General features: G+C 39.4%; 3 protein-coding genes across 6 annotated transcripts in view; 1 reads left to right on the forward strand and 2 right to left on the reverse strand.

The window, feature by feature from the left end:
- On the reverse strand, positions 1-10,696 carry mettl3 (methyltransferase like 3). 2 transcript variants are annotated; one of them, XM_079371345.1, is made up of 12 exons: positions 10,611-10,696; positions 10,005-10,113; positions 8,309-8,499; positions 7,764-8,222; positions 7,138-7,313; positions 6,600-6,813; positions 1,602-1,789; positions 1,016-1,054; positions 788-896; positions 513-578; positions 316-428; positions 1-233 (listed from the first exon to the last, which is right to left on the reverse strand). In XM_079371345.1, the coding sequence occupies exons 2-12, from the start codon at positions 10,105-10,107 to the stop codon at positions 119-121; spliced, it is 1,773 nt and encodes a 590-aa protein (XP_079227471.1). In that variant the 5' UTR covers positions 10,108-10,113; positions 10,611-10,696; the 3' UTR covers positions 1-118. The 2 variants fall into 2 exon arrangements, with proteins under 2 accessions (XP_079227471.1, XP_079227470.1); XM_079371344.1 differs by lacking the exon at positions 10,611-10,696 and adding an exon at positions 10,193-10,281.
- On the forward strand, positions 10,103-15,527 carry ttc5 (tetratricopeptide repeat domain 5). Of its 2 annotated transcripts, none has more exons than XM_079371347.1 (10): positions 10,103-10,265; positions 10,627-10,744; positions 11,537-11,669; positions 11,753-11,964; positions 12,141-12,291; positions 12,887-12,978; positions 13,067-13,270; positions 13,882-14,096; positions 14,204-14,348; positions 14,429-15,527. In XM_079371347.1, the coding sequence occupies exons 2-10, from the start codon at positions 10,682-10,684 to the stop codon at positions 14,546-14,548; spliced, it is 1,335 nt and encodes a 444-aa protein (XP_079227473.1). In that variant the 5' UTR covers positions 10,103-10,265; positions 10,627-10,681; the 3' UTR covers positions 14,549-15,527. The 2 variants fall into 2 exon arrangements, with proteins under 2 accessions (XP_079227473.1, XP_079227472.1); XM_079371346.1 differs by lacking the exon at positions 10,103-10,265 and adding an exon at positions 10,407-10,486.
- ccnb1ip1 (cyclin B1 interacting protein 1) overlaps positions 15,359-17,317 on the reverse strand; it is a 4,798-nt gene continuing 2,839 nt past the window's right edge. For both annotated transcript variants that reach the window (XM_079371349.1, XM_079371350.1), the window contains exon 5: positions 15,359-15,808. In XM_079371349.1, coding sequence (XP_079227475.1) covers positions 15,642-15,808 — 167 coding nt within the window. In that variant the 3' untranslated portion in view covers positions 15,359-15,641. The remainder of the gene's footprint in view (positions 15,809-17,317) is intronic.

Genomic DNA, 17,317 nt, shown 5'->3' on the forward strand with positions numbered 1-17,317 from the left:
TTTATCTTGTAAACAAGGTTTATTTAAGAAAATGTGTTCACCTGGTTATACAAAAAAAAAAAAAAAAAAAAAGAAGTCTACTTCTCCAAACCTGTGCAATCCAAAACTGATAAAGTCATCACTGCATGTTTTTGGGTTTAGAGATAACGCCGTCTGGATAACGCTCCTTAAAACGAGCCACGACATCGGGATCCAGGAGATGGATGCCATCAAGCTGGTTTCCAAGCGTAACCCTTACAAGACAAAACGGGAAACTTCAGTAGATGTAAAGTTGGTACAACAATTATATTCAATTAAAGCATGATAATATGTTACCAGTTAGGCTGGACATTGTGTGGTCGACCAAAAAGCTCAATCTTCCTGGTGCCAGGTGAAAGTCTCTCTATCATGCCGTAGATTTCATCTGGTTTATGACTGGTAGAGCGGACCTGAAACGGAGTGTTTAAATTAAAGTAACCTCTTGGGCTGCAAATCATTTTAGGATTAGGATTACAGAAGAAATTACTACTTACCTCTGCTACAATGACATCACAGTCCAACCCTCTGTTGAAGCCTTGAGGGTTTCCCTTCACTCCCACCTGTAAAGAAACAGACCATAAAGAAAGTTTTATATTTTACACTTTTTCTTCTTTTACATGTTTACAAACAACACATCTGTAGAAGCTCACTCCAAAACACCCCCATGTTTTAAGGCTCAGCCTCATCAAGTGTGAGCATGCAAAAAATTCTGATGGAAAGATTTCTTCATTAAGTGCAATAATAACAGTGAGTATACACTTGAACATACCAGGCAGTGCTCCTTCCCATGGTTCAGCCAATGTCCCGTCCTTCCTGTGCGGATGATTCTCTGAAGCTGGTTCGTTTTCACCCAAATAATTTCATCAACACGGTCATAGCTGAGGGAAAGGGAAATATATGTTGATAAAGGTATCAAAAACATACCCAAATCAATCTGATGTCCGTATTGGTTGATTGATTAACAGATGTTATTTGATATAAAGAAAGAAATACCCACCCCCAAAGACTGAGACACTCTCTGCCCAGCTCCATAGCCCTGCGGGAAGAGAAATCAGGAAGACAAAGTTCTGAGCAGACGCATATCCACTTGTTGGAAATATTTAACAGTGCAGACTTGCGTTGTATAAATTGAGGACTAATGTTACATAAGATAATGAACATGACTATGGCTACTTTATTTAACTAGGTCAGAGTTTACTTTTATTTGGTGGAGCATCTGTTATTTTTAGCAACAACTTAAACAGAAAAAGAAATAGGTGCATGTGTTGTGTAGCGTTTGTGTTTCATGGTTTTATATTTGTGAATATTAAGCCAGACCATAGAATAAAATGCATCAAGAATTATGGTTTCGCTTTCGCTCCTCCTGTGCAAATATGACAAACATGTTGTTTTTTTACAACAAAGAAGTCAACAACATACTAATACATATATACTTGTATTACTTACCACAGTTGTCATTTCCTTTTTTATAAATAAGGAGAACATTTTAATAAAGAGGAAATGTAATAGGCTTTATTTCCTTCCCTTCTTTTCCTCAATACCTATATTGGAACTGTGTGAGACAGTTTTGCTGTTGTTGTTACCTGCCAGTGACCCAGAGGAAGAGGAAGCCATCATCTTGCAGGATTGGGATATTGAGTTTTCTCATCTCATCGTCTGTCAGTGTACCGTAGGGGAGCTCCATGTGGATATCCCATGGAGGGTCAGCCATCACCACAGCAAACTTTCCCAGGATGGACACATCCAGGTAGCGGATATCACAGCATATCCACTGTCACAAAAAAAAAAAAAAAAACAATTTAAGAAACAAGGCAATTGTAAATGTTTGACCTAGTACATCAAAAGAAAAACAGAAAAAAAAGTTTTTTGAAACAAAATCTAAAAGAAAAACAGACATATTGCAAAGAAAAAATAAGACATTGAGAATGGCTTCTCATGTATTATGGCTCACAGTTTCTTCAATCTGTGTCAAGCACAGCCCAGAGTTGCCAAGGAAACCCCACCTAGGGGTGCTGTGGTAACACTGCAACAAGTTAAAACTACAGAAATTGGGTCCGTCAATAATGGTGAAAGATTACTATAAAATAAATCAGCTCCACGCACACATGAGAACCAGGTGCTGCTAGTGTCACTCTTAGACACAGTTTCACATTTTTGGTCTGGCCAAACTTAGATTCTGTTTATTGATCCCCGCTAGAACATCATCCCGAGGCTCACAGCTTGATATGGCTGTTTCAAGTCACAGCTCACAGGCTTGCTGCCACTTCTAGATACCCCCTGCAGGGGCACTTCACACAGCCCAACTCTCAACAATTGCAAATGAAAATGTCTAGAATATTCATACATACATACATACATACATACATACATATATACATACATACATACATACATACATACATACATACATATGCACACACACACACACAATGTGGGGCAAAAAAAGTATTTAGTCAGCAAGTGCAAGTTCTCCCACTTAAAATGATGACAGAGGTTTGTAATTTTCATCATAGGTACACTTCAACTGTAAGAGACAAATTGTGGAGAAAAAAAAATCCAGGAAATCACATTGTAGGATTTTTTAAGAATTTATTTTTTAATAATGGTGGAAAATAAGTATTTGGTCACCTACAAACAAGCAAGATCTCTGGGTCTCACAGACCTGTAACTCTTCTGTCCTCCATTCGTTACCTGTATTAATGGCACCTGTTTCAATTAGTGCCAGTGCACAGCCTCAGACGGTCAGAATCCAAATGGCACCATGGCCAAGACCAAAGAGCTGTCGAAGGACATCAGAAACAAAATTGTCGACCTGCACCAGGCTGGGTAGAGTGAATCTACAATAAGCAAGCAGCTTGGTGTAAAAAAAAAAATCAACTGTGGGAGCAATTATTAGAAAATGGAAGACATACAAAACTACTGATAATCTCCCTCGATCTGGGGCTCCACGCAAGATCTCATAGAGAGACAGACAGAGATCAGCTCCATGGTACAATTTAGAAACCCGTACTCTAAAACTAATGTCACGTAAATTTGAAAGAATTTGGCGCTCCACCAAAACGATAGAATCTCGTTTAATTTGGCAAGATAGTCATGATAGATATATGAAAGCTCTACGGCAGGCCAGCACTGCCTATTACTCGTCTCTTATTGAAGAAAATAAAAACAACCCTAGATACCTCTTCAGCACTGTAGCCAGGCTGACAGAGAGTCATAGTTCATTTGAGCCATATATTCCTTTAGCCCTTAGCAGTAATGATTTCTAATGATAAAATTCTAAACATTAGAGACAAAATTAGCAACCTACTACCTTTACTTAGTGCAGATTCCTCCTATAATTCAGATACAGCAGAAACGGTTCCAAATTCTGATACTAACCTCGACTGTTTTTTTCCAATTAACCTCACAGAACTAAATTCGATTATTTCTGCGTCTAAACCGTCAACCTGTCTTTTAGATCCAATCCCAACCAAGTTGTTTAAAGAAGTCTTTCCCCTAGTTAGCAGCTCCATACTTGATATGATCAATACATCTTTAGCGGCAGGTTATGTACCCCACTAATTTAAAGTAGCTGTAATTAAACCTTAAAAAGCCTACTCTTGATTCAGGAACTCTAGCTAACTATAGACCTATATCTAACCTTCCTTTTATCTCCAAGATCTTAGAGAAAGTGGTAGCTAATCAGTTGTCTGATTTTCTCCACAACAACAGCCTGTTTGAGGAGATCCAGTCGGGATTTAGAGCTTACCATAGCACTGAGACTGCACTAGTTAGAGTAACAAATGATCTTCTGTTAGCCTCAGACAGAGGACTTCTATCTGTGCTTGTCCTGTTAGATCTTAGTGCTGCTTTTGATACAATTGACCATCAGATTCTGTTACAGAGACTAGAACAATTGCTTGGAGTTACAGGGACTGCTTTAAGTTGGTTTAGATCCTATTTATCAGACAGATCTCAGTTTGTGCATGTTCATGATTAGTCCTCTATGTACACCAAAGTTAGCTATGGAGTGCCTCAAGGATCAGTGCTTGGTCCGATTCTATTTACATTATATATGCTTCCTCTAGGTAGTATTATGAGAAAACACTCCATGAACTTTCATTGCTATGCAGACGATACTCAGCTCTACATAACAATGAAGCCAGAAGACACCAACCAGCTTCGTAAACTAGAAGCCTGCCTCAAGGACATTAGGACCTGGATGACTAGAAACTTCTTACTGCTCAACTCAGACAAGACTGAAGTTATAGTGATTGGACCTAAGAACCTTAGAGAGACTTTCTCTGCCGACATGACGGCCCTTAGCAGTATTAGCGTAGCCTCTAGTACCACTGTCAGGAACCTAGGAGTTCTGTTTGATCAGGATATGTCCTTTGATTCATACATTAAACAAATTTCAAGGACAGCTTATTTTCACCTTCATAATATCTCTAAGATCAGGCAGATCCTGTCACAAAATGATGCTGAAAAATTAGTTCATGCATTTGTTACCTCCAGGTTGGATTACTGTAATTCTATTTTAGCAGGGTGCTGTGGTAAATCTCTAAAGACCTCCAACTCGTCCAAAACGCTGCAGCTCGTGTTCTTACTAGAACTAGGAAAAGGGACCACATTACTCCTGTATTGGCTTCCTATAAAATCTAGAATAGAATTTAAAATCCTTCTGCTCACTTACAAAGCTCTAAACGGTCAGGCACCATCGTATCTTAAAGAGTTAATTGTACCGTACTATCCATCTACAACATTACGTTCCCAGAATGCAGGCCTGTTCGTGGTGCCTATAGTCTCTAAAAGTACTATGGGAGGTAGAGCCTTTAGTTATCAGGCACCGCTCCTTTGGAATCGTCTACCAGTCGGGGTCCGGGAGGCAGACACACTAGGTACTTCTAAGAATAGACTTAAAACTTTTCTTTTTGATAAATCTTATAGTTAGGGCTGGCTTAGGACCAGCTCATAGTTATGCTGCTATAGGCCTAGACTACCGGGGGAACTGGCACCAGGATCTCTTATCTCTCTCTCCCTCTTTCTCTCCCAGCTTTCATATCTTATTACTGCTTGTCACTATCTTTATATTCTAACCTCTCCTTTTTCTGGGAGCTCCTGAGCTCTCTTAGGTTCATTTGGACTGTTGGTGAGGATGGCCTGCCCAAACAACCCCCCCACCCCCGAGGATGGCCTGCCCAGACCCCCCCCCCCCCCCAACCTATCCTATCCTATTCTTCTTTCTGCATCTTGTCCCATCTCCCCCATCCCATTTTCAAGCCCAGCACAGTTAGCAGATGGCTGTTCCGTCATGAGCCCGGGTCTGCTGAAGATTTCTGCCTGTTAAAAGGAAGTTTTTTCTTGCCACGCTATGATGGATTAAGCTGGGCTCTTGTAATATAGCCATAAGTAAGGTCCTTTACCTGCTTTTTGTAAACATAACAATGAGCATGGTCTTGTTACCTGCTCTTTTGTTAATGTTAACAGACAAACAGTAAGGTCCTTTACCTGCTTTTGTAAAGTGTCTCGAGATAACGCCTGTTATGAATTGACGCTATATAAATAAAGATTGATTGATTGATTGATCCCGTAGAGTCAAAATGATCATGAGAATGATGAGCAAAAATCCCAGAACTACATGGGGGGACCTGGTGAATGGCCTGCAGAGAGCTGGGACCAAAGTAACAAAGGTTACCATCAGTAACACACTACGCCGACAAGGAATCAAATCCTGCAGTGCCAGGCGTGTTCCCCTGCTTAAGCCAGTACATGTCAAGGCCAGTCTGAAGTTTGCCAGAGAGCATATGGGCGATCCAGAAGAGGATTGGGAGAATGTCATATGGTCAGATGAAACCAAGATAGAACTTTTTGGTACAAACTCAACTCGTTGTGTTTGGAGAAAAGAAGAATGCCGAGTTGCAGCCCAAGAATACCTGATCCACGTTAAGGAAAGAATGAATGGAATGTATAGTGACATTTTGAACCAAAACCCCCTTCCATCAGTCAGAGCATTGAAGATGAAACGTGGCTGGGTCTTCCAGCATGACAATGATCCCAAACACACTGCCCGGGGAACGAAACAGTGGCTCTGTAAGAAGCGTTTCAAAGTCCTGGAGTGGCCTAGCCAGTCTCTAGACTTCAAGACCATAGGAAATCTGTGGAGGGAGTTGAAAGTCCCTGTTGCCCGGCGACAGCCTCAAAACATCACTGCTCTTGAGGAGATCTGCATGGAGTACTGGACCAAAATAAAATCTACAGTGTGTGCAAACCTGGTGAAGAGCTACAATAAATGTTTGACCTCTGTCATTGCCAACAAAGGTTATATTACAAAGTATTGAGTTGTACTTTTGTTATTGACCAAATACTTATTTTCCACTATAATTTACAAATAAATTCTTAAAAAAATCCTACAATGTGAGTTCCCAGATTTTTTTCCACATTTTGTGTCTCAGTTGAAGTGTACCTATGATGAAAAATACAGACTTCTGTCATCATTTTTAGTGGGAGAACTTGCACAATCGCTGGCTGACTAAACACTTTTTCGACCCAGTGTATGTGTGTGTGTCTCCACATTTTTTTTCTTTTTTAGTCTTCTTCACCTGCGAGGGGAACAGTTTTCCCACATTGCTGTCTGTGTCTCCGGCACACAGGCCAAGCTCCGTGGCTCCTGCCTGGGGCCCCAGCAGACTCCCCTCGATATCTGGAGGGCTGTCGATCTCATAGTGGACGTATTTACATGTGTCCATGTGGAAACAGGTGTTGAGGAAGGAGCAGTCGCCAAGGCTCTCGTCTGTGTGCTTGTTGATGATTCGACTAAAGGAAAAACAACTAAAAGGTTAAATCTATTGTCTTTTGAAAGTAATTTTTTTGCAATATCATAGTGAAAATATTGTTCCTCTATTTTTAACCTGGTTAATAGTGACCTCTTCAGGACAATGAAGTTGTTTCATTTTACTTGATTTATTTTGGGTCATTTGGTAAAACACTGGACCTACTGTAAATGTATCATTAAAGGAGACATGTGGGACACACACTTTGCTCTGAGGAGTTTGATAAAAAGATTTCATCTTGATAAATAAAAAACAGATTAGCAGACAATAAAGACTTTTACAGTGCAGAACGCTGAGAGACACTGACCGGAAGTGCAGCTTAGTGCAGGGCTGAGGTGTGTCCCCAGAGCGCACACACTCCTCTTTGGTCCCATGGTCGCAGAACTCCTGGACCTGAGCCCGTCCACGTGATCGGAACTTCTCTACGATAGACTGCTCCTTCGCTGTGCTGGCATTGAGCAGCTCCAGAATCTCTCTGCTCACCTGAGCATAAGCACCATATACTCAATAATACACACAAACTAATATATTTCACTTTCTGGTACTGATGAAGACATCGCACAATACAATGGCTGCTCTGAAGCTTAAATTGTTGTTTTACTCTATTGACCAAGGGTTTGAGGCCTTTCTTTATCAATATTGTTATTAGAAATCAGATTTTCAGACCGTCAAATAAAAAAGGTGTGCATTTCCTGCTCATATTCATTGACAAATCTAGGTGCATCCCCGCAGAGCTGCTGACAGCTCTTTCGGATGTAAAATCAAACATTATTATTTGTGGAAGTCTACATTATAATGATGTGCTAATCCATTTACCTCGTCTTTAACCTACAAAAAACAGTTTAGGATATTTTTAACCATTAAAAACATCCAATTATTTCTCCTCTGAACACCTTAATAGAATAATTGTATTCCCACACACTTCTTACCTACCTTTTTGCTTTGCTGCTCTTTAGTGGACTGTTGGTTCAGCAGGCTCTCGATCTCCATGTCAACATGTGACGACTGGCTCTTACTGCTCCTACCCTTCTTCTCAGCCCCACTCCCTGACGCAGAAGTTCCCGCCAGCTGTGAGGAGGCAGCAGGTGTCAGAGAAGAAAAGGAGGAGTGAGGAGGAGAAGCAGAGGTCTTGAGCAAAGGCGAGAAGCCCGGAGAACTTTTGTGTTGGGTTTGATCTTCTGCTTTTCTCTTGACTCCGGCTCGTTGGGCTCCGGCTCCAGCTCCAGACCCGATCATGGCCCATAACTTTGTGTGGTCCACTGATACAACCACTGAGGAGGAGGTGGAAGTAGATGAAGAGGAAGAGTTGGACTGCCTAACCTCGATGAGCTCCTGAGCAGAAAACTTTAGCAGCAGACTTTGGATGCATCTGTGACTAACAGGTGCTTCAGACTGTAAGAAGAGAAAGAAGGCTTTATGATACAATCAACAAATCTGTGTGCTTTTTGCAACAAGCAAGTGATTAAACAAACACTTACACTGAGATCATTTGTTATAGCAAGGGAGTCTGTTGGCATAGTAAGACTTAGATCAGACAGATAACCCAGCAGCCTCTTCTCTAGCTCAGGGTCTGGTGGTTTTTCAGTTTCTTCTTGAGGGAGTAAAGGTGCAGATGGAGCCGGGCTGTCACTCCGTGCTGCGGAAATTTCCGTGCTGCTGCCTCCAACGTCTGACCGAGAAGAAACAACACAGATCAACTATTTTTATTTCAAACAAATGTTCTAATCATGTATGCCAAGTGAAAAGACTTCTCCACAAGTAATGTTTCACAACTTTAAAGGACCCATTAGAAATTTGACACAACACGTCAGTTCTAATGTTAAGGCAATTATTCGGTTGGATGCCTGTTTTAATAGTCTATCTTTACTAATGAACTATTAACGAAAACTGGACATTCATTCATAAGAAGCTTCCATCTATTATGATGGATGGATGGATAGATACTTTATTGATCCAGAGGGAAATTCAAGGCATCCAGTAGCAGTAAACAAGACATATGCAGGACACAAGACATTAGTTACAATACACACCTGCTGCCCCCCCCCCCTCCTTCTGTATACAATAAGCCCGAAACAAGATTTAGAAGCTCCCAATGTGACTAAAAGTAAACATAATAATAATAACATAATTACAGATTAAACCTGTTGTAAAATTATCTGGATATATCACGGCTCCATGGAGCATGGCTAAACATGGTTCTTAGATGTATAAAGGGACTCTGCTTTTAATCTGTATCACTAATAATGAAAATGATAAATGAACTTGAGCTTGTATAGTGGTCTTCTAGTCTTCTGACTACTCCAAAAAATGTTTACACCACAGGTCTGAACACCCATTCACTCTTGCCCAAGGACACAAGTGGCTGCTGTAAACTATACAACAATAATAAAAGAATGATCATGTTTTTTTAATTGAGTTTTTACTGTTGATATGATGATATATGTTGACAAACCATGCTGCCATTGATATAAAACCATTTACAGTTGGCCACTATTTCAACTAATATTTGGATTTTAAAAGAAAAGTTTACAGACAGAAAAAATATGTAAATTGTGACAATTGATAGTGAGGTCTCTTATCGAGTTAAACACTCATCATAGTTAGGTTAAATTTCCTCAAATGTCTGGAATTGGATTAAATCACTTTAATGCTTGAGATAAAATTAATTCCTGGCATACAATGACTATATCACATCATTGAAATCAACCATTTAGGATGTGCTGGAAATAAATCCCCTTTTATAAATCAATTGAGCAATAAATTCCTCTCATGTGTTTTTCAGTTTCAGATTTGGTTAAAATCTGTTGATGAAACAAAACAAATGTCTTGAATAAATTATATTTGAGCCAAGAATAGTGTGCTTTACAAATGTATTTCTCTTCAAGTATCATTATTATCAAGAACACATCGCTAAGTAAAATAAATAAGTTATAACTATGTTTTGTACCTGTTGGAACAATTAAATCTACATTATTTTGTTTTACATGATTCCCTTTCTAAACGTAGCCTTTCCAGTTTTCATTGATAACATTTGCAGATAAAAGGAGTCTGTCGCGGGGTAAACACATAACTTTGTATTTGTACTTTGTCACTTGCAACAATGAGCAGATCCTATGAATACCCAATTGATGAATTTCATAACACGATCCATAAGTCGTAGCAGCTCAGTTATACCTGCGGTCAGTTGAGCGGGGTCTTTCCGTCGCCGCTGCAGCCTCTCCCGCAGAGAGTCCAGCTGCTTCTTGTGCGCCTGAATGTTGCTCCATGTATCAGACATAACGCGCTGAATTAAGTGAGAATTTAAACACTTCTTTTAGTCTCGCAGAACAGCTTTAGTAAAAAAAAAGTTGAACACTACCCGCCTTGTTTGGAGCAAAGAATGTATGGTCCACGGGCTAAAAGTCTCGGGCCAGCATCCTGGTCGAGAGATTTAAGGTTCCGCCCTGCATTATTATTTAAAGTTTATTATTTACAACTATATTTACTGATTTAAACGAATATACTCTTATTTTCTTATTTATTTCTTAATAATTATTTTTAACGACGTACGTCGTATGTCTTGTAAAAAACAAAACAGAATATTCATCTCACTTTTGTGTAGTAAACTTGTTCTTAATCGGACTCATTTAAGAAACGGTTGACACTTAACTTCCGAAGTAAATGAAATTTAAAAGCCTGTGTCGTATCTTAAATCTCGTGAAGTAGTTCTATTTCTGGAGAAACTGGCTTTGAATAAGAAAATTCAATTTAATAGAGAGAACACATGATCCGTGACTGTGCATTTCTTTTTCCACAGCAGTCGTTCTTCTTCACTAACAGGCTATTGCTGCTTTTAGCTTGGTAGCACAAAGATGGCGGAAGACGAGAAGAGTGGTGAACCTGGAGAAGAAAAAAGCGAGCTGCAAACACTGAAGGTACTGATCCCTTTAGTATATCACACTGAGGGCGTCGCGAGCCTACATGCGTTGTCGACTTCCCCTAATATATATATATATATATATATATATATATTTTTTTTTATTGTCATTATTTGTTTGACGTCGTTACTGAAACAACAGGCGTAAACTGTAAAGCTTACAAACCTGTCTAGGTTCCCTTTCTTTATTTTTGATAAAAAAAAAAAAAATCTTTATTTAAGTTAAGAATGACGTCCCTCTGTTTTGCGAAATTTTACTGAGCCCAGCATCCATTGCATTGATTCTGCCCTTGCTGAGTCATCGTTTTCTCAATTCCTTGCAATGGCATAAGTTATACCGTAATTGATTTGGAAGCAGGTAGATGCTCTCTGAAGTCAGTATCTGCGTTAACACCTTGAACAATTGGGAGTTTGCATGGGCAGGATACCTAATATTTGTATTATTTAAACTAATGGCTCTTTTAGCCAAGGTTTTATACCAAGTACAGCAAATACAGACGACCACAATCCTAAAAAAACCCATTCATTTTATGGCAGGCTCTCTTTTTTTAAAAACGTTTAATCTGAAGCCCAGGTATTATATCTATGATGCTACACAAGATGTATGCATTATTGAAACGTTTTACATGTTGACATAATTACAGTGTTGTTGAATGTCGGTGTCCTAGTTTAATACCAACTCAGTATTTTATTGAAGTTAGACTTAGCTGTGAGAAATGTGCTTGATCTATTTTAAAATATTTGAAGATTTTACCACTTATACTTACCATCAACTCCCTACCCTTCACAGGAGCTTGTGGATGACCTGTATAATTTCAGAGATTGCTATTTTGAGTCACACAGTGAGGAGGAGGCAGGGAGAAAACAAAGCGATGTCACACAGGAGACGGAAAAGACGCTGAGGAAGCTGGAGGAGAAAGAAGGTGAGCGCTGTTCTGGGACGATTACAGTCCAGACTTCAAATTGAGTGATATCAATTAAACCAACTGTCCCTCTGTGTTTTTAGATTATTTAAAACACAAAGCAGAGTTTCTGCTGCTAAAAGGCAGGTGCCTGAATGTAGCTCCTGACTTCAGTGCTGTAGCAGAAGAGTGCCTTTCCCGCGCTGTGAAGCTGGAGCCTGGCCTGGTGGATGGCTGGAACACATTAGGGGAGCAGTACTGGAAAAAAGGAGACCTTATTGGTGCTAAGAACTGCTTCACTGGAGCCTTGCAACAGGTAAAGAGACAAGAAAGTGAGAGTGACATGTTTGATTTTGAACACATCAAAACTAAATTTTGTTGTCAGGTGAGTGTTTTTGACATTGAAAAGCACAAACCATTAATTAACTGATACGTGTTTATATTTTTTTAACAATTAACTCATGCTACCTTGCTCATCTTCCACCTTTGCAGAGTAAAAACAAAGTGTCTCTTCGTAACCTGTCTATGGTGCTGAGACAGCTGCCGGCAGTGGACAGTGAAGCACATGGAAAGCAGGTTATGGAGAGTGTTGATATGGCCAGACAGGCAGTGCAGCTGGATGTTACAGACGGGATGTCTTGGTGTGAGTAGTAGAGCTTCTGGGTTATTACTTAGCGGATAATATGACAGAAATGAGCTATCTAAATTATTATTATTTTCTGTCTGCAATGAGGGAGCTGTTCGTTTCCCAGAGTTAGAATAAAGTTAAACTTAATTATCCAATCTGAATACAGAGGTATGTTAACGACTAAAAAATATTAGACTGTTTAGAGAGTACATAGGCTAGCAATTAGATTAATTGCTCCACAGATTTCAAAAGTCCTACCATACATATCCTGCCCCACCTAACTAGTGACTTTTATTTTAATTGTATTCTTTATATTCTTCCTTGTTGTCTTTGTTTTTTGTACACTTTAAGTTGAAGCCAAATAATTTCGTTGTGCAACTGTATATTGACAATAAAGGCATTCTATTCTAAAATAAAAGCTTATACAGTTGTATTTCTGTGGCATCCAAAAAAATGTCACTAATATACAAATAATCATGTTTGTAAAATGTGAGGGTTAAGTTGTTTTTCAAAGTCCAAAAATTGATATAAAACTATAAAAGTTATGTTTTAAATTTCTTATTCAAATATATTGTCATCAATGTACAAATAGTTTTTTTATTTGTTCCAGATATCCTGGGAAATGCTTATGTGTCCCTCTTCTTTACTTGCGGTCAGAATCCACAGTTGTCTCAACAAGCTTTAAGTGCCTATGCACAATCTGTGAGTATTCAGCATTAAAAATGTTGAACTCTATCAGCCCTTGTCCAACCATTGCACTAATACATACATACCACTTTCCTGTTTGCAGGAGAAAGTGGACAGAGCTGCCTCCTGCTACCCAGAGCTGCATTTCAACAGGTCCACTCTGTTCCAGTATGAGGAGATGTTCAGCTCGGCGCTGGGGGGCTACAGCCGAGCAGCGGTACTTGACCCTAACTGGGCGGAGCCTCCAGAGAGAGAGAAGCAGCTGCTTGAGTATCTAAGGAAAATCACAGAGCTCATACAGAACAAGGTAGGATAAGATCACATTTACAGCATACTATGTTGTTTTTAAAACTTGTTTAATGATTTTCTAACAGACAATGATTACAATCATACTGACATAGAAATATGTAACAGGGTTCTAAAGGCAAAAGTAAAGATCTAACATTTGGGTAACCTCCTGCTACTTCTAGCGTTTCCTCATTAATTGTAACTCAATTGAGTCTTACGTTTCTTGTAAACCAAAACCTCATTAATAAACTGACTCTAGTTTGGAAAACATTCAATTTTCAGCTTTGAATTAGGAAACTCAATGTGGATTTAGGAAACTTTCCATTGTTTCAACATTCTAAAAAGAGAAAAATAAATAATATTGGACCAAATTGTATCCAGGTGATGAAGAGATGATGTAAAAATGTAGATCAAAAACTGGGCGTAACAAAATAACTTCAACTTTTTTTCTTTTCTTTTTTTTTTTTAATGTTGAAGTATAGTTTTTTTTTATTTTTCTGTGTTTGGAATAAATTTGTCAAATTTAGATACATGTATACATTTTTACGAAAAGATCTACTGCTTCACAACCACTAGATGGCAGCACTATCTCTAGTTCAGCCCTACCCATCAGTCTGTCTATTTTTTCAGGGGAAGGTGAAGGCGCGTCGGTTACGGACAATGCTGTCTACCCTCAACACCTCAGCGTTGGGCCCCTGCTCCTCCCCTCAGTTCCGCTCCCCATCAGGCCACGTTGGCAGCCTGGAGCCCAGAATGCTTTCCTCCCTCACACACGGTCATCACCCTGGGGTGGCCGCTTTGGGCAAGGTGGTTTTCAGCTTGGCCACTGAGGGTCGCATGGCCTTGTGAGTGCAACTTTACCTACTTAACTTGCTAGACTAAAGTGGAGAAACGCTTATGGACTTTTTGAGTGGTGTTGTACACATAAGTTATACGCTCTTTGTTTCTGCAGCACATTTGGTATGGTGGATAGTGAGGAGACATGTATCGCGGTTATGGTGTACAACACAGCGGACAGCTGGGGCGTCCTAATAGGCGATACTGTTGTCATTCCTGAACCTCAGGTCAAACGAAACAGTATAACGCATAAATACGAGGTCAGTGTTACTCTGCCATTTAAGTAGGCAAAAAATGTCTTTGTAAATGATCTAACTTTTGCATTTCCTCTGTCTGGCAGTCGTTCGACTTCAGAAGTATAAGAGTGGACTCTCCTCTGCTCCTCATTGTCAACGGCAAGAAGCAAAATGTCCACAGTCAGATTGCTGCCTCTGTCAGCTACAAACCACAGAGCGAATGAGCCCAACAACAAGCAAGATGACCAAATTTTTGAATTTGAACAAAAGTTTCGTTAATTCTGAAGGTGTTAAGTTTCTAAAGTTTGTTCCTATTTTATGTGCTGTCCTGTAAATACTTTTCATCCTGTGTCTTTTATGTTGAGAGACACGTTGTGTATATTTATAAATATTTCTTTTTGTATTCTTTTAAGGGGGAAAGCATGGAGTTCATGGGGAAATAAGTCTTCTGTAAAAGCTTCCGTTTACACTGATAAAAAGAAAAACCTTTTGTCTCAAACACAATGTTTGTGTGGTGTTTTAAAAACACATACAGCAGACATTTATACACGTCTATGTAGGAAAGCGCAGATGTTATATCATAATCTTAATATCAGATTTTCAATGAAAGGCTGCATGCACAATACCAGGACCCTGAAACTACATTCATTAAAATGTTACGTACATAATTGCTTTTCCTACTGTGATGTCATGTTAACATTTCATGTCTTTATAAGTGTTTACTAATGTTTACATGTTCTTATAGTTGAACCTTTCAGATGTGTACATTTTGCACACCAGACAATAATTCTTGTGGTCTGCATTTTCCATTTGAACTGCAGTTTTGATTGACTCTTTTAAGCACAGTTTCAAGTCTGATCCATCGAGCAACACAGATTGAAATGTTCATCAGAGGTTTTGATATTTTGCAACACTGAAAATATAACTCATAATTCCATTTGTATGTTGCAAGGGTATAGTTTTGCAGTAAAAGTCAGAAGAAAGCATTTTCTGTACTTTGAATGTCCACCCGAAAAATAATAAAAATCTAAAAGTAAATTTGACACAATTTCACAGGGGTTTAATAGTGACTAACACAACATGTACACTTAAGTATATACCAAGATGAATGCATTTTTTTTATTTCAATCCTCTTTTAAATCAATTTTTGTTATGCATCAAATGCCCCCCCCCCCCCCAAAAAAAAGAACAAAAAAAAACAAACACTGACACAAACAAATCTCCTAAATCATAAAACCATAGAACACAGAAATAGATTGTAAGGATGAACAGAACAGTGAAGGGAATATGCCAGTCTGTATAAACCCTGCTGCTGTCTTAGTGCTTCTTGATGAGTGGTCTGGATCGGTCTTGGGCTGGGGAGCTAAACTGGAAGAAAGTTTTGGCTCCTTCAGCCTCCAGGCAGGGGAAGAATCTACTGTCCCCATCTAGACCCGGCGAGAGGAACTGAGGGCTTCTCTGGGGAATTGCCTGCCGAGCCAGCCCTTGGTGACACACAAGGGGTTGATGGATGTTTGTCATTGTTCAACCAAATAAAAATCTTTAACATAGACAATCAGCTCATTACTCCTGCAGTTCCTTCTGAGTGACCCCTTCTTCTTTACAAAGACCTACAGCTGTGTTTCAACATTATTCTTTCTGCTCGCCATTAATCAGTATGAGCACAACTGTACTGATTTAACAATACCCTTTAATTCTAGGCAAAGGCTGAAAATCACATAAATAGCTGTCACATTTGTAATGAGGACATATCATTTTAGCCATTTTAAATAATCCCCTGTGGTCTAAGTAACACATTTGCTCAAAATATAAAATGAATCAAGGAGGTTTGTGACCCTGTAAAAACAATTTCTCTCAGAATGCTCAGTTTTGGTAGTCTTTTTAAATGCAATGAGCCCCTCCTGAGTTTCTCATTAGACCTCACTCCTTCGCCAGTGAAAATAAAAATAGTGGACCCGCGCAAAGGTTTTGCTCTAGTGGTGGTGTGGAGTCCATGGTTGAACATACCAAGGGTATTTTTCATCAGAATCCCACTGTGACGTCACAAAGAGAGCAAATTATAAAAGGAGGACTTTTCTCTGTGTTGTAAGACTTATGCAGAAAAAGACTGATGGGTTTATTTCATATTTGGTAGATAGTAAGGTTACCCAAATACAGTGGGTACGGAAAGTATTCAAACCCCTTTAAATGTTTCACTCTTTGTTTCATTGCAGCCATTTGCTACAATCAAAGAAGTTTCTCATTAATATACACTTAGCCCCTTATCTTGACAGAAGAAAAAGAAATGTATTATTTTTTACAAATTTATTAAAAAACAAAATCTGAACTATCACACAAGTATTCAGACCCTTTGCTGTGACACTCATATTTAACTCACACACAGTCCATTTCTTCTGATCCTCCTTGAGATGGTTCTGTTCCTTCATTAGAGTCCATTTGTGTTTAACTAAACTGACTGGACTTGATTAGGAAAGGCACACACCTGTCTATGTAAGACCTTACAGCTCACAGTGCATGTCAGAGCAAATGAGAAGCATGAGGTCGATGGAACTGCCCAAGGAGCTCAAAGACAGAATTGTGGCAATGCTCAGATCTGGCAAAGGTTACAAAATAATTTCTGCAACACTCAAGGTTCACACAGTGGCACAGTTGCCTCCATAATCCTTAAATGGAAGAAGTTTGGGATGACCAGAACTGTTCCTAGACCTGGCCGTCCAGCCAAACTGAGCAATTGTGGGAAAAGAGCCTTGGTGAGCGAGGTAAACAAGAACCCAGAAATCACTGTGGCTGAGCTCCAGAGATGCAGTAGGGAGATGGGAGAAAGTTCCACAAAGTCAACTATCACTGCAGCCCTCCACCATTTGGGGCTTTAAGGCAGAGTCGCCTGATGGAAGCCTCTCCTCAGTGCAAGACATGACAGCCTGCATAGAGTTCGCCAAAAAACACATAAAGGACTCCCAGACTATGACAAAAAAGATTCTCTGGTCTGGTGA

This window comes from Symphodus melops, assembly GCF_947650265.1.
Source record: "Symphodus melops genome assembly, chromosome: 20".
Taxonomy (NCBI): domain Eukaryota; kingdom Metazoa; phylum Chordata; class Actinopteri; order Labriformes; family Labridae; genus Symphodus; species Symphodus melops.